This window comes from Ranitomeya imitator, chromosome 6 (genome assembly GCF_032444005.1).
Source record: "Ranitomeya imitator isolate aRanImi1 chromosome 6, aRanImi1.pri, whole genome shotgun sequence".
Lineage (NCBI taxonomy): Eukaryota > Metazoa > Chordata > Amphibia > Anura > Dendrobatidae > Ranitomeya > Ranitomeya imitator.
In genome coordinates, this window is record NC_091287.1 from 475,889,906 (window position 1) to 475,914,945 (window position 25,040).

Here is a 25,040-nt window from a genome sequence, read left to right on the forward strand (position 1 = left end):
GCAGCATTTTGTATGCATGTGCAAAAGCGATGAGAGTTTAGAAATCGTGGCTGTTGGCCACTGCAGATCAAATATTGACATTAAAAAAAATAAAAAATGACCATATTCATCTATTTTCTTCTATATTTGGAATGAAACTCAGCCGTTCAAGTCTGAGCGTGCTAAAAAAAAAAAAATAGATCCCATGCAGAAATTTACAGCGTCCAATTAGACACATTCCTATTAGTAACATTGGAAACTGTATTTGTTCTTGTAAATTTTATTCATTGATGTTGTATGAAAACGAATGCCATACAGATGAAAAATCTTTTTTTTTTTTATGGATAAAAATCACTTTTTTTTTTTCTCCCACTTGTTTGAACTTAGCTTATGGGTAACTTTGTTGTGCCAAAGTGAATGGTGGCCTGTTCTCCTGCTTTCCGTCTTCTTCTTCTTCATCTATTGGGCCATTTTTGTGACCATTGGTGGCATTCTGTTGTACCATCTCCTCAAGCGTAAGCAGTGCGCTAATTAATATTATTATTATTTATATAGCACCATTGATTCCATGGTGCTGTACATGAGAAGGGGTTACATCAAAATACAGAAATCACTTACAGTAAGCAAACTAACAACAACAAACTGATACAGAGGGGCGAGGACCCTGCCCTTGCGGGCTTGCATTCTACAGGATTATGGGGAAGGAGACAGTAGGTTGAGGGTTGCAGGAGCTCTGGTGTTGGTGAGGCGGTATCTCCGGTAGTGATGAGGAGGCAGCGGAGTCAGTGCAGGCTGTAGGCTTTCCTGAAGAGATGGGTTTTCAGGTTCCGTCTGAAGGATCCGAATGTGGTTGATAGTCGGACGTGTTGGGGAAGAGAATTCCAGAGGATGGGGGATATTCTGGACAAGTCTTGAAGGCGGTTAAGTGAGGAGCGGATAAGTGTGGAGGAGAGAAGGAGGTCTTGGGAGGACCGGAGATTACGTGAGGGAAGATATCAGGAGATTAGTTCAGAGATATATGGAGGAGACAGGTTATGGATGGCTTTGTAGGTCAGTGTTAGTAATTTGAACTGGATACACTGAGGGAATGGGAGCCAGTGATGAGATTTGCAGAGAGGGGAAGCGTAGGAGTAGCGAGGAGAGAGATGAATTAGTCGGGCAGCAGAGTTAAGGATGGAAAACAGAAAAGGATGTTGCAGTAGTCAAGGCGGGAGATGATGAGGTCACGCACAAGCATTTTAGTAGATTGACTGTTGAGGAAAGGACGGATTCAAATGTTTAAGCTGGAGGCGACAGGAGGTGGAGAGAGCTTGGATGTGCGGTTTGAAGGACAGCGTAGAGTCAAGGGTTACTCCGAGGCAGCAGACTTTGGGTACAGGGGAAAGCATGATGCCATTGATTGCGATAGGTAGGTCAGGTAAGGAAGATCTATGGGATGGAGGAAAGATGATGCGTTCAGATTTGTCCACATTGAGTTTGAGAAAGCGAGAGGAGAAGAAGGAGGATATGGCTGATAGACACTCTGGGATTCTGGACAGCAGAGTGGTGACGTCTGGTCCAGAAAGGTAGATGTGAGTGTCATCAGCATAAAGGTGTTACTGGAATCCATGGGACTTTATGAGTTGTCCCAGGCCAAGTGTGTAGATTTAGAAGAGTAGGGGTCCTAGAACAGAGCCTTGGGGGACTCCAACAGAGAGAGGGTGGGATGAGGAGGTAGTGTGGGAGTGGGAGACGCTGAATGTGCGGTTGGAAAGGTACGAGGAGATCCAGGATAGGGCGAGGTCTTTGACACCAAAGGAAGAAAGAATCTGTAGTAGGAGGCAGTGGTCAACTGTGTCGAAAGCAGAGGACAGGTCTAGAAGGAGGAGCTAATGATTCATCCCATTCAGTAGTTTTTTAGATTATTTTTTGAGACTAGCATAATAGTACAATATATTCTTATCAACTTATACCTGTGTATATCTTGCCATTGATATTTGATTCCTGTACTTTCCCATTTATGGAGAACTTTTTGTTCATACATTACAGAATCCTGTCATGAACAAGGTAACGATGGACTGTATATAATGGGCACTAATATTCTGCTATGTCATTCCATATGCTTCATTGTATATGCTTTTTGATTTTCACATGGATTGAATGAATATTTATGCACCATATGATGAGTAAAGACTCCCATCTCCTGGATGTGCACATTGAATGGAGCCAAACAGAAAAGCTCTGTTCAATGTGTAGCAGGCGCTGCCGGGTAATGCAGATTACCTCTTATTTTATTAATAGGAATTGATGTACAGTACCTAGCAGCTGCCGCAGCACATTGAAGGCAGGTATGATGTTCGACTCGACTGTTTAAACGGGTTATCCTACACTATTTTTTTTTTTTCTTCTCATGGTACTAAGAACTGACATGCAGGTGGTCTCGGGGCATTCACGGACCGCTCATGTCAGCAGTTCTGCTGCTTGATTTGACCTATTGTCAACAGAACAGCTCTACCTCTTCCAGGCTGCTCTGCTGATGTCATGCTGATTGATAGCCGATTCCCCACAGTTAGGGGCTCCTTCTCACTTGCGAGAAATATGTCCGAGTCTCGCAGGTTAAAACCCAGCTCTGGCGCCGGCACGTGGGAGCGGAGCGTGCAGCTCCATGTATTGCTATGCAGCCGCACGCTCCTCTCTGGAGTCCCGGCGCCAGAGCAGGGTTTTAACCTGCGAGACTTGGACGTATTTCTCGCAAGTGAGAAGGAGCCCTTAGGCAGCAGGGAGCCAAATATCAATCAGCATGACATTAGCAGTGTCACTCGGTCAACAGAGCAAAGTGAAAGAGAAGCAGCCGCTCTGTGACTATTTTGAAAGCAACAGAAGCGGTATGTGACCTTACTTAGCCGGTAGACATCCGCTCCGGGCAGAACAGGTAGGTAAGTTCTTAGGCCCATAAGCAAAAATTAAAATGGTTCTAGATAACCCCATTAATGTTTACATCTGACTGCCACCAAGGCTAATAACAGCTCATCAGTGGGAGTGCCGAGTGTCAAATACCCACCAATCTGATATTGATGTCCTATCCTGAGGATAGGTCATGAAAAATATTTACCCGGGCACCCCCTAAGTCAGGGTCAGTATAAGTGAAGTAACTATTTCATTGCTCATTACTTTTGTGACTTTCATTAAAGGATCTATTATTATTTTCCGCTTAGGATACAGAGATTTAATTCTTGGAAATGTGCCCCAGTTAAAAGCCCTTGATGGTGTAAGTAGATCGGGTGAATCTGGCATTGGATTTGACATAGATTCAGCAGATCTGCCGAATCTGGAGTTCCTGGAATATCTGATCACATGTGACAGTGACGCTGCAGATAAGGACATAAAGGTGACTATTCTGACCTATAGTTACATAGAGGCGCACTTTTTTTTAAATTGAAGAGAACTGCCTTTCACCTGATACACTGTAGCAATGTGTCGTACAAAGGTACATCATCATAGTGAAATATGTACAGAATTTTTTTTTTTTCATAATCAGTATTAAAAATAAAAAAATTCTTGAAATTTTCACACTGACCTCTGCGGAGTTTCTAAAGTCAAACTTCAAATGGCAGCAGTAGGGTGACGGTGACCCCATTTCTTGTATTAAAGCAATGGAGGGGGACAAGGCGAGCTGTGATATCACCTATTGTGGTTGGTGGATCATGTATTACCAGTCATTGTAATCCTGCCTGTGATGGTAATGAGGCTGCTGAAAAGTAATACAGAACATGATAGGAAGTATGAGTCTAAAATATCTGTAGGGGCCAGTGTAAAAATTGCAAGATTTTTTTGATATGCACATTGCCAAAGTTTTCAAAAAATTACATTTAACACAAAAAAAACAATGTTAACAATGGGTTATTGTTCTGTTGATTTGTTCATAAACCATCACATGTGCAAAATCAGTAAAGAGTGTCTGGTCTTTAACTCCTCACCATGGGCATTTTCCGTTGTTTTCTTTTCTCCTTCCTTTCTTCCAAGAGCCATAACTTTTATATATTTTTGTCGATATACCAGTATGAGGCTTTGTGTTTTTGCAGAACGAGGTGTACTTTTGAACGACACCATTGATTTTACCATGTAGTGTCCTGGAAAACATGAAAAAACTTCCAAGTGTGGTGAAATTGCAAAAAAAAAAAAAAAAAATGCTGTTCCACAATTATTTTTGGGGATTTTTCTTTACCATGTTCAGTATATGATAAAACTGACCTGGTAATATGATTCTCCATGTCATTACGAGTACGCAGATACCAAACATGCGTAGACCCATAGCGTTTCCTTTTTTCCGAGTCTGGGATTGGATTAGGGCTTATTTTTTGCGCAGTGAGCTGACGTTTTTATTGATACAATTTTGGGGTAGATATGATGTTTTGATCGCCTGTTATTGCTCTCTTGCGGCAACAAAAAAAAGTAATTCTAGAGTTTAGATTTTTTTTTCTCGTTACGCTGTTTGTCGAATGAATTGATTTATCTTATGTTATGATAGATCGGATATTTCTGAACACAGCGATACCAAATATGTGTATTTTTTTATTGTTTTATTTCAATGTGGTAAAAGGGGAGGGTGATTTGTACTTTTTATATGTTCGCTGCGATCGTCCGGTCGCCTGTGCTTATACATAGTAGTGCTCCAGCACTGCTGTTTTATAGCAGAAATCACGATTATGAACGGCGGCTACTAGCTGACGTTCACAGGAGTACGGTAATGACAGGCACAAGAGTTTTCTGTAGATCTCCGGCCGTCATGAAAACCCATCGGCACCCCGCGATCACATGACAAGATCCACCCACAGCTGTTAAAGGCACATAATGACTGATGAAATCAGCTGTCATGTGGAGGGAAAGATGCGGGCTCGCCGTCTGAGCCCGCATCAAAGTCTGGGACACAACATTTGACGTAAGTTTACGTCATATGTCTTTAAAGGAATTTAATTAAAATATAATCGTGTTCGCGTTTTGTGTTTCTTACATGGTCCAGTTTTCTTTTATAAAATGACATTGAATTCAGAATTGAAGCTGGCAATTTTTAACTGATCAAATTGCTTCCCGTCGTATTGAAAAATCATCGGACTCTATGAGACGTCATCATTGCATTTGATCATTTGAGTGTTGTGGGCAAAGAACATGAAAAGATATCGGCTGGAGAGAACATACCGTATACGCAGGGCTTGTTCAGAACTCTGTGTACAGGGAGGCAGACATGGTAATAAGCCACCTCTGCGTCCACCATGGCGAGTCTGGCCGTCTCTGATAACCGGATCCTGATTTTGCAGCTGCACAAGTCATTGCAGAGTTGTATGCAAGATTGGCCTGATATTTTAGGTTGTTGATGGTCCACAAACATTTAACTTTTATTTGTAATAATATTTTCATTTGTATCATTAGAATTCTACCAATGTTCCAGTCGTAACACCCCAAATTGATAAGGTTTTATCTCAGTACCGAAAGCGACCTGTTACCTCTGGCTCAGGATATAAAAGTAGCTATACGGATATGACTTCGTCCTCCGAGCAAGAATTTCTGAAAAATCAAGATGCCCACAACATGCTGCGAGAAATGAGGATTAAGAAGTTAGAAGATCAGATATCCGAGCTTCTGAAGAAGGTGTGATAGCAGGATTTAGGATGCTGCACCACACAGATATCTCTTCTGTTCATATTTTACGGCTTTTCATATATATTTATTACAGACTTCTAATTCCAAAACTGAGAGGGAAGAAAAACACTTGACACCTAAGAGACACTGACCTCACAACAGAGAGCGACTGTGAAAGCAGCAAAGAGAACGTGAAAAGTTCTGTAACAAAAAGGAGCAAAATCCCCAGCTCTAGGAAGACCAGCCATGTTCCAAAGTGCCACAGTCTGCAAAAGAACAAGACCAAATCTGTAACCAGGTGATACTAGTAGGTTTATCAGTGTTTCTGATAGTTCTGCTATGTTGTAACCTGTGAGGCCTGGATATATTCTGTGGTACTGTACAAAGAATAAGAATATGGACCCTTATTTAGGAAGTCAAATGGAGCAATTAAAGGGAATCTGTCACCAGTTTTTTGCTACTTAGTCTCAGGGCCGCATAGAACAAGAGACCTGATTACAGGGATGTGTCACTCATTAGACTGTGTGTTGTAGTTTCAATTCAATTAGTGTTTTATCATCCAGAGATTATGACTGCTTGACTAGGTCTCAAGTGCAGACCAATCAGTTTAATCTGTGTGACCCCACCCCACCTCTGATTGGCCCTTTACTGACATTAAACACTGTACTGTACACGGGAAGCTGCCAATCAGAGGTGTGGGCGGGGTTATACACCGCTCAGTGTTCAGATAAAACAGGCATCAAAATGACACTGAGCAGTCGAGTAAGTGACACATCACTGGAAATAGGGTTTCTTGCCATATATTATGCTGCTCCCAGATTACATAGCACAAACCTGCTGACAGATTCCCTTTAATGACATATTGTATCCTAGTTCTCAAAAATGCCTCTTTCTGCACTTATCAGTCACTTCTTCTATCCTGCACTGATCAGCACTCGATAAACAGCTGAAATCTGTCTACTACTGATCTGATATCACTGAAGGATTAAATTTTATACCTGCTGTCTATAGCAGAGAGGAGGGGAAAAGTTGGGGAAAGAGCAAGGGCACACAAAGAGAGACTGCTGAGGCTTCTAGTGATTTGAGCCTACAAGGGGAAAACTGGTAAAAAAAAAAGAAATAGAATACAAGTTGTCTACTAACCAGAAAGTGTTGTTCCTCATGTACAAACACGACAACTAATTCTGAAAAATGGCTTTAAAAGTGCTGCTACACTTCAACAGCAGAGTATCCGACACTTGGAGAGCATACGACCTTCAGGCAGAAGTACTAACTGCCAAGCCATTGTGTAATATATATATAATATTATATTTGGGCTACATAATGGTACTTCACTGTTTTGTAGTGGACCAAGGCAAAACACAAGGAAGGAAAAAAGTCCTTCCTCTCTTAGGAAAGCTGAAAGCCCAAGCAGCGTTTCTTCAGAAAGAGTGCACAGCGCAGAACGTGTGAATGTTAAGCTGTCAGGAACGTCGGGCTGTCAGGAACGTCGTGACGCAGGATCCGCTACCCAAGCAGTAGAGGAATCCACGTACAGGGTAAGAGACTGTCCTGTATATTTCATCTGCAAGTAACAATTATAAATCCACTCATATTTCCTATTATTCTGCAGGTGCTCGTTCAGGAATTGGATCTGGAGCGAGAGCGAAGGTGGAAGGCTGAACAACTTGTGATGAAGTTATCGGAAAATATCAAAGGGTTACAAAGCCAGGCAAAGGAAGAGAAAGACATTAACAGCATGGCCATGTACACTACTGATCGGTGGGTAAACATCAATGTCCTCCGGGTAGTAGAGGCATTTTGGTTCGTGTAGTTCATGCCCAATAATTCACAGAACATTTTTAGGAGTCAAAAGTTTTTGAATGTAAATTATAATTGCAAAATCACATGAAAGTCATCGTCCTTATTCTTGTATTACTGTGGAAGCAGCATTGCTCCCACCATAGAGGATGGATATCTTTTTGACATCTGCCCTTTTAAGAGTTTGGTAAAATGCGTCTATTCTAACTGTGAGGTGTTTTGTTTTTTAAGTAGAAGTATGTACTTTTCATTGTGGCTGTTTGGTGCCAAAATATGCGTGCCCTAACTGGTAAAATATGAGTAAGGGCCACTTAAATCGAAGATGAGCTAAGCCCACCAGCATCAGGGGCTTATCTAGAGCATTCTGTAATGCTGTAGATAAGCCGCCGATGTATCCTGAAAGAAAAGAAAAAGAGGTTAGATTATACTCACCTGCGCGGTCCGATCCGATGGGCGTCGCGGTCCGGGGCCTCCTATCTTCATAGGAGGACGTCCTCTTCTTGTCTTCACGTTGCTGCTCTGGCAGAGGGCAGAGCAAAGTACTGGTTGAGGGCAGAGCAAAGTACTGTAGTGCGCAGGTGCTGGGAAAGGTCAGAGAGGCCCGGCGCCTGCGCACTGCAGTACTTTGCTCTGCCCTCAACAGGGCACACAAAGTACACCTGAGCCGGAGCCGCAGCGTGAAGACAAGAAGAGGACGTCATCGTAAGAAGATGGGAGGCCCCAGACCGGACCGCAGCGGGACCATCCCTGGGTGAGTATAATCTAATCTCTTTTTCTCATCTTTCAGGATACATTGGGGGCTTATCTACAGCATTCCAGAATGCTGTAGATAAGCCCCTGATGATGGTGGGCTTAGCTCATCTTCGACTTAGGGGGTGACAGGTTCCCTTTAAGTAAAAACTAGTGCAGACGAATAATGGGGCAAATGCTCACAGAAACAAAGTCACTGCTTTTAGCTTTAACTCAGCTGTGGATATTGGCAAGGTGACATCTGATTAGTTGCTACAGGAAATCTGCTCCATATTTATCATTTTTACTTGAGTCCCGTAGTCCTTATAAGTGGAGATGGACAGACCCCTGGATGTTCGGGTCTGGCCGAATAGTTAAAAAAAAAAGAAGTTTGGGTACCAGAACAGTACCTGAATACCATTCACTTGAATGGGGGGCACGAACATCCAGTGTTTGCCACACTGTCATGTGCATGACAGTGCGTCAAACGCTGCTTCTGATTGGCGGTAACATAATTACCGCCGGTCGGAGAGCCGCGGTTCCAATGCTGTTAAATGAGAAGGTGAGCATGCAGCCGTGATCGGAGGTAGAAAGTTTACAACCCTCATCTGTCAGTGTTAGCAAGGCTGGTTATCAAGAATAGCGGGGGTCCTCATGGTGCTTTTTAAAATGATTTAAATAAATAATTTAAAGAAAACGCCGTTGGGTCCTGCTCCCTTTTTTGGCAACCAGTCTCGCTAAAGGAGACATCTGGGGGCAGCCAGAATAAAGTCTTTTACGTGAAATAAACACACTTTTACTTTTTTATTTAAAAAATAACAAACAGTTATACTCACCTAACACCCATTCCATTGAAGCCAACGTCTCTTGTAATAAAACAAAAATAATAAACAACCATATCCCTCACCTGTCCGTTGTTTTGTCCCACGCTGTAGTCCATGTCTGGGGATAAACAGTTTCAACCTGGATGGTGCCAAGATGTGACCGTCCAGGCTGAAACCACTGATGAATGAGCTGCTGTGAGCCTCAGTGACTAGCGATGACGTCATCGATCTTACTGCCGGTCACTGAGACTGCGTCCCAGCCGGGCCAATGAACTGCGGTGACCTCGGTGAGACTGCTCGCACATTGAGAAAGTCTCACGGTGCATCTGTGAATTCACCACAGTTCAGTGGTAGAAGTTTCTCATGGTGACCTCCCCTATGCACTGTGAGACTTTTTCATTGTGCTAGCAGTGATCACCGTAGTTCAGGGGCCCGTCCACTGCAGCTCGCTCATTCTTTCTTGCTTCTCAGCATGAACGGTCGCATGTTGCCTCCATTCATGTTGAAGAGCACGTGTTGCACAGATGGTTTATGGCTTGGGACACTATGGATTCCAGCCACCCCTCCATATATCCCCCAGCCATCTATCCCTCAGCCATCCATCCATCCCTCAGCCATCCGTCATTCTTCCCTCCACCCATCCCTCATTCATTCATCCATCCATCCATCCATCCCTGATGGGTCCTAACGTATCTAATGTGAATACCTCTCTAAGACGGAAGGTATTCACATTAGATACATTAGGACCAATCAGTTTTGAGACCACCTTGTCGTTGGTTGATGGGCATGCATGAATTGGCCAAATTATGTGCTAAGTGTCTCATTTTTTTCCTAGTATCCGTATTGCTATTCATATTTCATATATTTCATATTGACGTGCTTTAGCACTACAATGTGCAACTTTTTTTTTTGTTTATTGTATATGGAGGTAGCTGCTCCTAGTTGGCACCTGTTCACATTAGCTTGGAAGTGCCGATCAGTCTTTTTGTCAATGAGTGGAACAGGCTGCCACGAGAGGTGGTGAGTCCTTCTTCAATGGAAGTCTTCAAACAGAGGCTGGAAAGACATCTGTCTGAGATGGTTTAATGAATCCTACATTGAGCAGGGGATTGGACACGATGACACTTGAGGTCCCTTCCAACTCTAACATTCTATGATTCAATAAAATGATAAATTACATTTTCAAGTATAGTAGAAGAAAACACAGCACTCAATAGAAAAAATTTTTTTGTAGGTGCTCAAATAGGGTCTCCAACCCATAGAACAATAATAGAAAAAACTTGGCACTCAGTAGTGAGAAAAATTATTTTGCTTCTTTTTATTATTAATGCATCCAGACAAAATTGACAAATAAACGTTTTCGGTCCGGCAAAGGACCTTCATCAGACAATTCTTTAGTGGGAACTATAAATACATAAAGTAAGAAAATATCAGAAAATATAAATTGTCACAAGATGCAAAATATATTGGAAACAGTTGCTATACAGTGGTGATGATCATTAGAACTGGTGAAGTGTAATTCAAAAAACGAAGAGATCTATCCGTTAGTGCTCCGTGGATGGCAGAGGCTCCAGTGAGTACGCCGACCGTGCTGTATGAGATAAGTATAAGGGAAATACAAAAGTGATATATTTTGACTAATATTTTGACCGAACCAACAACAGGCGAGCACGGCGAGTATACCTCCCCGTCCCTCTCCTGCGACGTCTGGGGCAAATTTTGCTGGGGCAAATTATTGCTGGGGCAACGGTTCCATCCTTGGTCCCCATTTCCCCCCACTACCCCCTCCCTGCAGCGAGCACATAGAGCCCTGCTCTCATGTACCTCTCCGGGGCACGACAGAGGAAGATCCACAAAGCCCCAAGACAAACCCATTTTTGGGGATGAGGACGCATCAGGGGCCTCTCCATCCCCCATCCAGGGTGCATGGATTGAGTGCGCACCCTCACAGGACAGGAGGTCCTGCGACGCTGTGAGTATACAATCTCCCTGTGCCCCCAATCTGCGGCAGCGATGCGGTCGGGTCCCTGGGGAGAGGCGCCGTCAGCCATGGTCAGCGGTGGTAAGCAGCGCTCCGTCGCGGCCGCCGCCGCGCATCGCCAGGCAGGCCAGAAATTTAGTCTCCAGCTTTTCACCCAGAGTAGGCCGCAGTGGTATGCATCGCTCCTTGCGGCCGCCGCCGCACATCGCCGGGCAGGCCAAAAATTTAGTCCCCAGCTTTTCAGCCGGAGTAGGCCGCAGTGGGCAAATCCCTCCCACGGCCATAACCCCGCCCCCTATTTCGGCGCTTCTCGTCTGGGATGAGAGGCTCCCTGCAGATCTCGGGGGCCATATTGCTCTACCTCCCTGCAAGGAGCCCACGCGTCCACAGCTCTCCAGAACAGCCACGCTAATTCCTCCCCGGGGACACAGGCACAGGATCGTGGGTAAGCTGCTTCAAGAAAGCTTAACCCCTTCCCTGCGTATACTGCCCGCTCTGTCTCCAAAGATACTATGTCTCAATCCAAGGAGACTAAAAAGGGAAACAAGAAGCACACTGTATTTGTCACTGTATGTGCCACTTGCAATGCGGCCCTGCCCCGAGCTCACACTAGCCCTTTGTGTGCGGATTGTGTCCCGGCCCCTGCGCAGCCACCGCCGCCGACCCTATGGAGCCTAGTCTCCCAGAGTGGGCAGCTTCTCTGTCACGATCTACAGATTTTCTAGTCAGGGCGGTTGATTCCCTCCGGGGCCCCCCCTTCAGGTCAGTCCGTGATGGATACGGGCGACGGTACGGATCCGTCCACCAGCAGGGGGCGCACACTATCTCTCCTCCTCGGGGTTCCAGAAAACGGACCCATGTTTCTTCCCCTGACCACGGGCCAGCTGGTTTTTCAGCGTCGGCGACCTCTGCGTCCCGGTCCCCTTCCCCAGACAACCCGAACGACTCTGAATATGAGTCCGACGATTCTTACGTTCAGGATTTCTCCCCCTCCCAAGAGACACTCGACTCTCTCATTGAGGCGGTTAACCAGACCCTGAAGGTGACCGAGGAATCCGTGTCTATGCCCGAACACGTGGTGTCGTTCAAAAAGACTAAACGTGTCCAAAAGTTTTTTGTCACTCATCCTGAGTTCAAAGAAATTGTACAAAAACATAGAGATCGCCCGATAAACGTTTCATGGGTCAAAAACCCATAGAGGCCAAATATCCTTTTTCTCAGGACCTAATCAAGGACTGGCTGCAGTCCCCTTCTGTCGACCTTGCTGTGTCACATCTCGCTTCCAAAACCATTCTGTCCCTGTCAGACGGCTCCTCTGTTAAGAACCCCTGTGACCGCCAGATTGATTATCTGGCTCGCTCCGTCTTCGAAGCCACAGGAGCGTCCCTCTTTCCCTCCTTGCGTGGCTAAGGCTATGTCTGCTTGGGCCGAGACGCTTTCCTCGACCATGCAAGCTAGAGACCTTCCTCCTGAAGCGGTCAACCTGGCTAACCAGATAGCCCAGGCTGGGGACTTTGTAGTCAATGCCTCAATAGACGCACCCAATTGCGCGGCACAAGCAGCCGCGAATGCAATCTCCATCAGAAGAGCCCTGTGGCTCAGGGATTGGCGAGCAGATTCGGCCTCCAAGCGCTCCGTGACATCTCTGCCCTACCAGGCGGGTCGTTTGTTTGGTGAAAAACTAGACCAAATCATCTGGGACGCCACCGGGGGAAAAAGTAAATATCTTCCCCAGCAAAAGCCTACCCGGCCGTTTCGGTATCAACAACCCCGATTTCGGCCCTTTCGCAGCAATACCAACTGGTCTACTGCACCCTCCACCTCCGCATCAGGGCAAGGCACGCGCGGCGGCCGAGGCTCCCAGGTCTCTTACAGACCTAACCGTAATTGGAAACCCAGACCGAGACCTTCCGGGTCTAAGGGAACCACATCCCATAGATCCTCCACGCAATGACTCTTTGCAGCTTCCGGGGGGCTCCAACAGGGTAGGAGGGCATTTACTGTTGTTCCGCCAGGCCTGGCTCTCAGTCGTTTTCGATGAGTGGGTCAGGGAACTGATATCCACCTTATACAAGATAGAATTTTCTTCCACATGCCTCCCCCCCCGCCGAATCGCGCTTCTTCCAGTCTTGCCCTCCAAAATCAAGGACAACAGCTCTTCTTCAGGCCATACGGGCACTTCAAGGGGACGGAGTCATCATTCCAGTTCCCCCAGACCAAAGGTTCCAAGGGTTCTACTCGAACCTATTCGTGGCCCCAAAGAAGGACGGATCGCTCTGTCCGATCCTGGACCTAGAACTGTTAAACAAATTTGTAAAAGTCCGTCACTTCAGGATGGAATCCCTCCGATCGGTGGTCGCGTCTATGGAAAAAGGAGAATTCCTCGCGTCCATAGACATCAAGGATGCTTACCTCCACATCCCAATCTTTCCTCCGCATCAAAAGTTCCTACGCTTCGCGTGTCGCGGAGAGCACTTCCAATTTGTGGCCTTGCCTTTCGGCCTCGTCACCGCCCCCAGGGTCTTCACGAAGGTCATGGCGGCTGCCATGGCCATTCTTCATTCCAGGGGAGTGGTGGTACTTCCGTACCTGGACGACCTACTAATAAAAGGTCCTTCTTATCCAGCCTGCGAAGAGTCCGTCGCTCTCACGGTGGATACTCTTTCTCGCCTGGGTTGGAAGATAAACTTCGAGAAATCCTCTCCGATTCCGGCCCAGCGGATTACCTTCCTTGGAATGACTCTGGACACTTCTCGCGGTCTGGTCATCCTCCCTCAAGACAAGGCCTTGGCCTTGCAGCAGGGAGCCCAAAGTCTTTCCCGTCCAGTCTCCCACTCCATCCGGTTCAGCATGCGCGTTCTCGGGCGGATGGTAGCTGCCATGGAAGCGGTTCCATTCGCGCAATTTCACCTCCGTCCTCTTCAGCATGCGCTTCTGTCGGCGTGGGACGGCAATCCGTCCTCCCTCGACCGCTGCTTCATCCTGTCCCCACGGGTCAGAAAGACCCTCAGGTGGTGGACGTTGAAGTCCTCCCTAACCCAGGGAAGATCCTTTCTCCCTGTGCAGTGGTTGGTGGTGACCACCGATGCCAGCCTCATAGGCTGGGGGGCGGTTTTCAACCACCACACAGCTCATGGGCGGTGGTCCTCTTGAGAGTCTCGCCTTCCCATCAATCTCCTGGAGATACGAGCTATCAGATTAGCATTGTTCCAGTTTCATCACCTTCTGGTGGGTCACTCAGTCAGAATCCAGTCCGACAACGCCACGGCTGTGGCGTACATCAATCATCAGGGGGGAACCCGCAGCAAGATGGCTATGCTCGAGGTGTCCCACATTCTGCACTGGGCGGAATCCAATCATTCGCCCATCTCGGCGATCCACATTCCGGGTGTGGAGAATTGGGCGGCGGACTTCCTCAGTCTCTTCACCCGGAGGTTTTTCAGCAGATCTGTCTTCGCTGGGGGACTCCGGATGTGGATCTCATGGCATCCAGGTTGAACAACAAGGTTCCACAGTTCTTTGCTCGGTCACTCGATCCACGGGCCATCGGAGTAGACGCCCTGGTCTTGCCTTGGCACCAGTTCCGTCTCCCGTACATTTTTCCTCCTCTTCCCCTGCTGCCCAGGGTCATCAAGAAGATCAGGGCAGAGGGGGTACCAGTGATCCTTGTCGCGCCGGGCATGGTACGCGGAACTGGTTCAGTTGGTCGCCGACGCCCCCTGGCATCTTCCAGATCGCGTGGATCTTCTCTCACAGGGCCCCATTTACTACCAGAACTCAGGGGCCCTGTCTTTGACGGCCTGGCCATTGAATCCTGGATTCTAGGCCAAGCGGGTTTCACTCCTGAGGTGTCTTCCACCATGATCAGGGCTAGGAAACCTGTTTCCATGCGCTGTTACCACTGTACCTGGCAAATTTTCTTCTCATGGTGCGATGCACAGGGGCGATCCCCTTTGGTATTTTCAATCCCTGCCATACTGGAATTTCTTCAGTCTGGACTAGAGTCGGGACTTGCCCTTAGCTCTCTAAAGGGTCAAGTTTCGGCATTGTCAGTCCTTTTCCAGCTAAAGATTGCCAATAGATTGCCGGTGAAGACTTTTTTCCAGGGAGTCTCCCACGTGGCGCCTCCCTACAAAATGCCCTTGGATCCGTGGGATCTTAATTTAGTTCTCGGAGCTCTCCAGGAGACTCCCTTCGAACCGCTACAGGACGTGTCCCTGACTTTCTTCTCCTGGAAAGTAGTGTTCCTAGTGGCTATTACGTCCATCAGGCGGGTTTCGGAGTTGGCTGCACTCTCCTGCCTCCCTCCTTTTCTAATTTTTCATTCGGACAAGGCGGTATTGAGGACTTCTCCCGCTTTTCTGCCCAAGGTCGTCTCTTCTTTCCACCTCAATGAGGAGATTGTTCTGCCTTCGTTCTGTCCGGCTCCGGTCCGCCGCATTGAGAAGGCTCTGCACTCTCTTGATGTGGTGAGAGCTCTTCGTCGGTACGTCTCGCGGACGGCTCCCTTCCGCACGTCGGATGCCCTGTTTGTTCTTCCAGAGGGGCCAAGGAAGGGTTCTCCCGCTTCCAAAGCTACTATTGCTAAATGGATTCGGTCGGCCATTGAAGAATCCAATCGTGTCAAAGGTGTTCCTATCCCAGCTGGGATCAAGGCCCATTCTACCCGGTCGGTGGGCGCCTCGTGGGCCATTTGGCACCAGGCGTCAGCACAGCAGGTCTGCAAGGCTGCGACATGGTCTAGTTTGCACACTTTTACCAAACATTACCACATTCATTCTCTCTCTTCTGCAGACGCCGCCCTTAGCAGGCGTATTCTGCAAGCGGCAGTTCCTTAGCCGTAAGCAAGTGGTACATGGGGTATTAGCATATTGCTCCCCACCCAGGGACTGCTTTTGTACGTCCCATGGTCCTGTGTCCCCCAATGAGGCGTAGGAGAAAAGGAGATTTTTGTGTACTCACCGTAAAATCTTTTTCTCCGAGCCAATCATTGGGAGATACAGCACCCACTCTGTTAGCCTGTTTGGCTTGTTGTTACTTCTTGGTTTTTGACATAGTTTGTCATTTGTTCATGCTCCTACTGCTTTACTACCGAACTGGTGAATTTGTAGCCAGTGAAGGGGTGTATACTGCAGAGGAGGAGTTAATCTTTTGTTTACTTAGTGTCCTAGTGGCAGCAGCATAACACCCATGGTCTTGTGTCCCCCAATGATTGGCTCGGAGAAAAAGATTTTACGGTGAGTACACAAAAATCTCCTTTTCTCACTACTGAGTGCCAAGTTTTTTCTATTACATTTTCAAGTATGTCCCTCCTGATAGCACACCAGCAGGTAATCCTCCTTGGCCTATACAAGGACAGGATCACAATCACAGAGCAGTTAAAAAAAAAAGCCTCTCCCGGCTCCACCCTCCAGTGTTTTTCCTGTCCCTATAGAGGATAGTTGCATGAGAGTTGCTTCTAGGGTGAAGATACCTTATCCTGTGGATTTTCATTGTGCGCACTCGGATGGGATCAGGGGGGTCACTGCCTTCCCTCTTCTCCCTGTCAAGCGGTCTAAGGCCGACACCTCTCTGGTCAGAGGTCTCTCATCTGTCAGTTGCTCCATCCCATAGGGACTCAGGAGGGATTGGGGGTCTTTGACTTCCCTTTTCCCTGTCAAACTATCCAGGGCCGACATCTCCCTGGGCAGAGGTCCTTCAGCCATCAGCAGGCCTGTGCACCATCTGCAATAGTTCAGTTTTCCTGGTTGTGACACTGGTTTCCTTCATGGTGGGAGTTCGGCATTCCCATTTCCCCCTGTTCCCTTAAAGGGAGGCAGCACATGTAAGGGCACTGTGTGAATGTTGTCTCGATAGACTAGGCCTTTGGACTGACCGTAGCCGGCTTGGCATGGCTGTGATTATGCCGGAAGTGCCTACACCAGAAAAGCTTGTTGATTAGCTGTGCTGCAGCCTTTCAACAAGTGTTATTTGACTGCTGAACCCGAACAGTAACACTGACTTACGAGAAAACTCCATGATCAGGGTCCATGCTTCTACACTAGGTGTCCGGTACAGGCCCCGAACTTTACCGTTGGGGTTTACCCATCACTATCCATAGTCTCCCTGCTCTGACAGTAAGGAGTCGCCCTCTGTCATTGGCGAGAGATCTTTCCTCAAGAGGTAGAGGATGTTCCATTGTCGCTGTTTCAGACTAGGTGTCAAAGATCATTGGGAAGATCTCTTGCTGTTCCCTCATATATTCGCACATTACAGAGGAATGGCCTTTAGGCCTTAAAAGAAGCTTATACATCATGTTTCACTATTAAACTGGGTGTTACTGATGCAATGTGCATTACTAACATGTTGTTTTCAAGCAAAACAGCGCCGTATTAATAAAAAAAGAAAAATCACTTTAAGTTCTTCCAAGCTGAGTGAGCCCAAGTTTGATAATCAGTGCTGGTTACTAAAAATGGTTGCGTATGTTCGCACTAGTCTCTTGCATAGGTGCAGATTCAGACACATAGCCTTGGGGATATACAGTGTGTGCAGAATTATTAGGCAAGTTGTATTTTGATCACAGGATACTTCTTATACATGTTGTCCTACTCCAAGCTGTTCAGGCTTGAGAGCCAACTACCAATTAAGTAAATCAGGTGATGTGCATCTCTGTAATGAGGAGGGGTGTTGTCTAATGACATCAAAACCCTATATAAGGTGTGCTTAATTATTAGGCAACTTCCTTTCCTTTGGCAAAAAGAGTCAGAAGAGAGATTTGACGGGCTCTGAAAAGTCCAAAATTGTGAGATGTCTTGAAATTGCCAAACTTTTGAAGCATGATCACCGAACAATCAAGCGTTTCATGGCAAATAGCCAACAGGGTTGCAAGAAGCGTGTTGGGCAAAAAAGGCGCAAAATAACTGCCCATGAATAGAGGAAAATCAAGCGTGAAGCTGCCAAGATGCCATTTGCCACCAGTTTTGCCATATTCCAGAGCTGCAACGTTACTGGAGTAACAAAAAGCACAAGGTGTGCGATACTCAGGGACATGGCCAAGGTAAGGAAGGCTGAAAAACTGACCACCTTTGAACAAGAAACATAAGATAAAATGTCAAGACTGGACCAAGAAGTATCTTAAGACTGACTTTTCAAAGGTTTTATGGACTGATGAAATGAGAGTGACTCTTGATGGGCCAGATGGATGGGCCAGAGGCTGGATCAGTAAAGGACAGAGAGCTCCACTCCGACTCAGACCCCAGCAAGGTGGAGGTGGGGTACTGGTATGGGCTGTATCATCAAAGATGAACTTGTGGGACCTTTTTGGGTTGAGGATGGAGTGAAGTTAATCTCCCAGACCTACTGCCAGTTTCTGGAAGACACTTCTTCAAGCAGTGGTACAGGAAGAAGTCAGTATCGTTCAAGAAAAACATGATTTTCATGCAGGACAGTGCTCCATCACATGCCTCCAACTACTCCACAGCGTGGCTGGCTAGTAAAGGTCTCAAAGAAGAAAAAATAATGACATGGCCCCCTTGTTAACCTGATCTGAACCCGATAGAGAACCTGTGGTCCCTCATAAAATGTGAGATCTACAGGGAGGGGAAACAGTCCACCTCTCGGAGCAGTGTCTGGGAGGCTATGGTGGCTGCTGCACACAATGTTGGTCGTAAACAGATCAAGCAACTGACAGAATCTATGGATGGAAGGCTGTTCGTGTCATCATAAAGAAAGGTGGCTATATTGGTCACTCATTTTCTTGGGTTTTGTTTTTGCATGTCAGAAATGTTTATTTCTAAATTTTGTGCAGTTATATTTGTTTACCTGGTGAAAATAAGCAAGTGAGATGGGAATATATTTGGTTTTTATTAAGTTGCCTAATAATTCTGCACAGTAATAGTTACCTGCACAATCAGGTATCCTCCTAAGATAGCCAAATCTAAAAAAAAATACTCCCACTTCCAAAAATATTAAGCTTTGATATTTGAGTCTTCTGGGTTGATTGAGAACAGTTGTTGATCAATAATAAAAAATAATCCTCTAAAATACAACTTGCCTAATAATTCTGCACACAGTGTAGTCTAGCTCTGGTTATGAAACTGTTTTTTGTGGAAACGGTTCTTTCTAACCGCTCTCTAAGATGGTCCTGTATTAGGAGCTACAGATATAACAATTCAGTGATGTTGTTTCTTCCCTATATGTATGGGTGTGTAGATGCAGTAGCATGTAAAGGTTTGGGCACCCCTAGATAAAATTACTGTTATTGTGAACAGTTAAACAAGTTGAAGATGAAATGATCTCTAAATGGCCTAAAGGTAAATATGACACATTTCCTTTGTATTTTAGGCAAAAAATATGTTTTCATATTTTACATTTGAAAAATTTCAGAAAGTAAAATGGTCGATGCAAAAGTTTGGGCACCCTGCATGGATAGTACCTAGTAGCACCCCCTTTTTGCAAGTATCACAGCTTGTAAAAACTTCTTGTAGCCAGACAAGAGTTTTTCAATTCTTGTTTGAGGGATTTTCACCCATTCTTCCAGTTCTATCAGATTTCTTTGTCGTTTTGCATGCACTGCTATTTTGAGGTCTAGCCACAGATTTTCAGTGATTTTCTGATCAGGGGACTGTGAGGGCCATTGTAAAACCTTCAGTTTGCGCATTTTTAGGTAGTCTATTATAGATTTTTGTGGACATAAAAATTGTACACAGTTGTGCTCAAAAGTTTACATACCCCAGCAGAATTTTTGCTTTCTTGGCATTTTTTTAGAGACTATGAATGATAACACCAAAACATTTTCTCCACTCATGGGTAGTGGTTGGGTGAAGCAATTTATTGTCAAACTACTGTGATTCTCTTTTTAAATCATAATGACAACCCAAAACATTCAAATGATCCTGATCAAAAGTTGACATAACCCATTTCTCCTTCGCCTCATTGGGGGACACAGACTGTGGGGTGTATGATGCTGCCAATAGGAGGCTGACACTAAGTGATACAAAAAAAGTTAGCTCCTCCCCTGCAGTATACACCCTCCTGCTGGCTCTCGGCTCCTCCCCTGCAGTATACACCCTCCTGCTGGCTCTCGGCTCCTCCCCTGCAGTATACACCCTCCTGCCGGCTCTCGGCTCCTCCCCTGCAGTATACACCCTCCTGCTGGCTCTCAGCTAACCAGTTCTTGCTTAGTGTCTGTAGGAGGCACATGGGTCTGGTTCAGACCCCAACGTTTTTATTTTATTGTTTACTTTTCTGTAAATTTTTATTTTTTAATTAACGGAGTGAAGGGGGCGACGGTCCCTTTCAAGGTTCCGATCTCCCCCGAACCATCAACAGGCGAGCACGGCGAGTATACCTCCCCATACCCTTTCCTGCGACGTGGGAAGCCATGCCTGAGCTCACTTCAGGGGCGACGGTTCCTTTCATGGTCCCAATCTCCCCACACCAGCAGCAGGCGACCACATGGAGTGTCGCCTCCATGTATCCTCTCCTGGAGCCAGGCCTAATGCCGGACAACTGGCCCTGTCCACCCGGACTGAACTCCGTGGCTGTACAGAGGCCCCTCTCTATGGCGTCCGAGCAGCCCCCACTGTCCCACCACTGTGAAAGCGGATGGCACAAGGAGGCGGACGGGTCCTCTCCACCTCCCTAACAAACGGATGATGGATTGAGGCTTATCCCCGCACTGTCCACGCTGCACAGAACAGCGCTGAAACCCACATCCGCGGCGGCTCCGTGCCGGGACGCGCGCCAATGGTGAGTGGATCCATCTTCAGTGGGATATCCACATGCTGAGAGGCAGCCTCAGCCACTTCCCTGTGGCCCACCTCTCTGAGGTAACGCTCTGGATGGCTGCAAAAATTTAGCCCCTGGCTTCGGCCGATTTGTAGGCCGCATCCTGGAAGTCTTGCCTGGAACGACCCACTGGTGACGTCCGCCGGCTACAGAAATTTAGGCCCCGGCTTGGGCCTATTCAACATCGTGTCTGTGGCTCCGCCCCCCAAATTGGCGCTTCTCGCTGTCTGCGAGATTTTATCAACTCTGCAGCTCCCGATGGCCATCTTGGTCCACCCGGCCAGCTCACACTGGGGTGACAGTATTTTTCCATTAAAGGGGCACATCGACTCTACATCAGTACCCGGGTAAGGAAGTACCTGGTCTTAAAGGAGCATGACCAGTATTCCCTGGTCTTAAAGGCGCATGACCAGTATTCCCTGGTCTTAAAGGTGCATGACCAGTTTTCTCTGGTCTTAAAGGTGCATGACCAGTATTCTCTGGTCTTAAAGGTGCTTGACCAGTATTCCCTGGACTTAAAGGTGCATGACCAGTATTCTCTGGTCTTAAAGGCGCATGACCAGTATTCTCTGGTCTTAAAGGTGAATGACCAGTATTCCCTGGTCTTAAGGGCGCATGACCAGTATTCTCTGGTCTTATAGGTGAATGACCAGTATTCCCTGGTATTAAAGGTGCATGACCAGTATTCTCTGGTCTTAAAGGTGAATGACCAGTATTCCCTGGTCTTAAAGGCGCATGACCAGTATTCTCAGGCGCATGACCAGTATTCTCTGGTCTTAAAGGTGAATGACCAGTATTCCCTGGTCTTAAAGGTGAATGACCAGTATTCCCTGGTCTTAAAGGCGCATGACCAGTATTCTCTGGTCTTAAAGGCGCATGACCAGTATTCTCTGGTCTTAAAGGTGCATGACCAGTATTCTCTGGTCTTAAAGGTGCATGACCAGTATTCTCTGGTCTTATAGGTGAATGACCAGTATTCCCTGGTATTAAAGGTGCATGACCAGTATTCTCTGGTCTTAAAGGTGAATGACCAGTATTCTCTGGTCTTAAAGGTGAATGACCAGTATTCTCTGGTCTTAAAGGCGCATGACCAGTATTCTCTGGTCTTAAAGGTGAATGACCAGTATTCCCTGGTATTAAAGGTGAATGACCAGTATTCCCTGGTCTTAAAGGCGCATGACCAGTATTCTCAGGCGCATGACCAGTATTCTCTGGTCTTAAAGGTGAATGACCAGCATTCCCTGGTATTAAAGGTGCATGACCAGTATTCTCTGGTCTTAAAGGTGAATGACCAGTATTCCCTGGTCTTAAAGGCGCATGACCAGTATTCTCTGGTCTTAAAGGCGCATGACCAGTATTCTCTGGTCTTAAAGGTGCATGACCAGTATTCTCTGGTCTTAAAGGTGCATGACCAGTATTCTCTGGTCGTAAAGGTGCATGACCAGTATTCCCTGGTCTTAAAGGTGCATGACCAGTATTCTCTGGTCTTAAAGGTGCATGACCAGTATTCTCTGGTCTTAAAGGTGAATGACCAGTATTCCCTGGTCTTAAAGGCGCATGACCAGTATTCTCTGGTCTTAAAGGCGCATGACCAGTATTCCCTGGTCTTAAAGGCGCATGACCAGGATTTCCTGGTCTTAAAGGTGCATGACCAGTATTCCCTGGTCTTAAAGGCGCTTGATCAGTCCGAGGAGCCCTCCGCCGCCGACCCCAGCTTTATCCTCTAGTTCCCCTCAGTGGACTTCTTCACTGACCAATCCATGGTTCTCGGACCAAGAGATTGAATCCCTCTGTGTACCCTCTGTGTTTGGAGTGCTCGCATGACCAATATACATGGTCCCTATCCTACATGGGAGCCGTCGGCTAGCAGGAGCCGCAAGTATTCTAGAAACGTGCAGGCGTCTAGAAACATACAGGCATCTAGAAAACGGAAGTTTTTCGTTTCCTGCTCCCTCACCAATGATTTGATGACAACAAGGCTCTGAATATGGATTGGATATTGCCTGAGCTTGCCAGAGCTTCAGAGACTAAACTCCCTCGAGAGCATTTGCCATTCAATTCGGATAAGCGATTCACTGGACAGAAGCCTCTACGTGGGATGCCATGCCTGGCCTGTTTTTTAAGGGCGACGGGTCCTTTAAAGGGCACCGATCTCCCCACACCATCAACAGACGAGCACACGGAGTGTCGTCTCCATGTTTCCTCTTCTGCATCCAGGCCTAACGCCAAACAACCTGTCCTGTCCACCTGGAGACCTGAACTCTGTGGACATATAGAGGCACCCTTTTTGGCGTACGAGCTCCCCCCTCTGCATCACCACTATTTAGTGGATGATGCAAGAGGGCGGACAATTCCTCTCCACTTCCCTGTTAAGAGGTTGATGGATCGAGGGTTCCTAATTTTTATCTCTGCACCGTGAAAAGAGGAGATGGCAAGAGACTATGACCTGCTGGATGCAGCCGCACATTCTGCCATGGGGCAGTTTAACCAGGTAGAATCTCCTGTGGTATACCTACCAGTATCCCTACCTGATGGGTCATCAATTAAAAATACCACGGACTGTCAGATAGCAAATCTGGTTCGTTCCGTCTTGCGGCTTCGGGTCCAGCGCTCTATCCTCCCTAGCTGCCGCATGGATTGCTAGAGCAATGGTCTCCTGGCTGGAGACCTTAACTACCTTGATTCACACCAGCAATACCTGGCCAATCAAATCTTTTGAGCGGGAGACTGACAAAGGATTGTATAAGGATTGTCTAGCACAGTCTAGATCTAAGGGATCTTGGCTCCAAACAGGGGAGCGAAAAGTAAGATCGACCCTGGACCTCAAACTTCTAACAACCTTTGACATGGTCCTCCTTCTTTGGATGGAGTCCCTCCGCTCAGCCATTACTTCAACAGAAAAAGGTGCAGTTTCCGGCATCCATCGACATTCGGGTTGCTTGCCCTCTGCAAAAATTCCTTCGCCTTTCCATTCGTCAACAGCATTTTCAAGTCACAACCTTGTCCTTCGGCCTTGCTTCCGCACCTAGAGTGTTCGCTCGGGTCATGGCGGATGTCATGTTTCTCTTGCACTCTAGAGGCGTGCTCGTCCTGCCCTGTTTGGTCTGTCTAGCCGCCCTTCCAGGACTACGCTGAGTCGTCTATATCTTTTGCGATACCTTCTCTCCTGGGCTGGCTGCTACACTTAGACAAGTTCTCCTCATTTCCAGCCCAGCAGATATCCTTTTTGAGGATGATCCTGCACACTTCTAGAAGGATGGTAATTCTTCCTCGAGACAAGGTCATGGCCCTTCAACAGGGAGCTCGCGCAAGGAGAGTTCTGAGGACTTGATTACTCACCCCCTCATTTCATTCGATTTGCTAAGAGAGTTCTGAGCAAAAATGGTGACGACAATGGAAGCGGTTTCCTTCGCTCCGCTCGTTTTCAGCAAGTCAAACAGACTTTCAGACAATAGTCTCTGAGCTCCTTCTTCATCCAGGGCCTTTCTCTTGGTTCAATGGTTATTAGTAACTTCCAATGCCAGTCTTCTTCTCCCCATCATTGTTCTGGAGATTCGAACGGTAGTCTTACAGCAGGTCCACTGCCTTCTGGCGGGTCTCCCTATCCGAATTCAATTGGATAATGCCACGGCGGTGCCTTACGTCAGTCATCTAGCAGGTACCCACGGTCAGGCGGCATGACCGAGGTACCTCACTTTCTCTGATGGGCCGAAGTCTATTATTCAGTGATCTCGGCAGTATATATCCCAAAAGTAGAACACTGAACGGCAAACAAATTCAGCCATCAGGGTTCCGCCTCAAGTCAGTGGGAACTTCACACCGAAGTCTTCCATCAGATCTGTCCTTACTGGAGCTCTCCAGTTGTAGGTGGGATGACATCCAGACTGAAGGCCAATGTACTCGAGTTCGTGGTTCGGCCTCGAGATCCAAGAGCCATCGCTCTCCATGCTCTGGTTCTGCCGTGGTACCAGTTTCCATAACTCCCCTTCCACTGCTTCCGAAAGCCTTTCGGAAGCAGAAAGGGGCCCCAGTGATCCTCAGAGATCCGCACTGACCACGTCCGTTTTTTGTTTGCGGAGCTAGTATCTTCTCGCCTTATCACAGCACAACTGCAAGTAGGGACTTTCTCACAGGGAGTTTTCACACGTAGTTCTTCCCTATCGCATACCGTTAGATCATTGGGACCTTATTATTCCTAGGAGCCTTACAGTAGGCTCCTTTTTCATCCGGGCAGACTTTACTATCAGGTAAAGTCGTCCCGTTCTCCTCTGCGATATTCTCACTCTGACGAGTCTTCGGAGCTAGCTTCTCTGCTCTTTCAGACTTTTTTCCCTTATTTCCTT

At 46.9% G+C, this 25,040-nt stretch overlaps 1 protein-coding gene across 1 annotated transcript in view; it reads left to right on the plus strand.

The window, feature by feature from the left end:
- The window catches only part of LRRCC1 (leucine rich repeat and coiled-coil centrosomal protein 1), a 109,113-nt gene that overhangs the window by 16,276 nt on the left and 67,797 nt on the right, over positions 1 to 25,040 (plus strand). Inside the window, 6 exon segments of the mRNA XM_069731550.1 lie at positions 3,174 to 3,346; positions 5,386 to 5,604; positions 5,690 to 5,733; positions 5,735 to 5,893; positions 6,941 to 7,133; positions 7,208 to 7,356. Of these exon segments, the coding sequence (XP_069587651.1) occupies positions 3,174 to 3,346; positions 5,386 to 5,604; positions 5,690 to 5,733; positions 5,735 to 5,893; positions 6,941 to 7,133; positions 7,208 to 7,356 (937 nt within the window).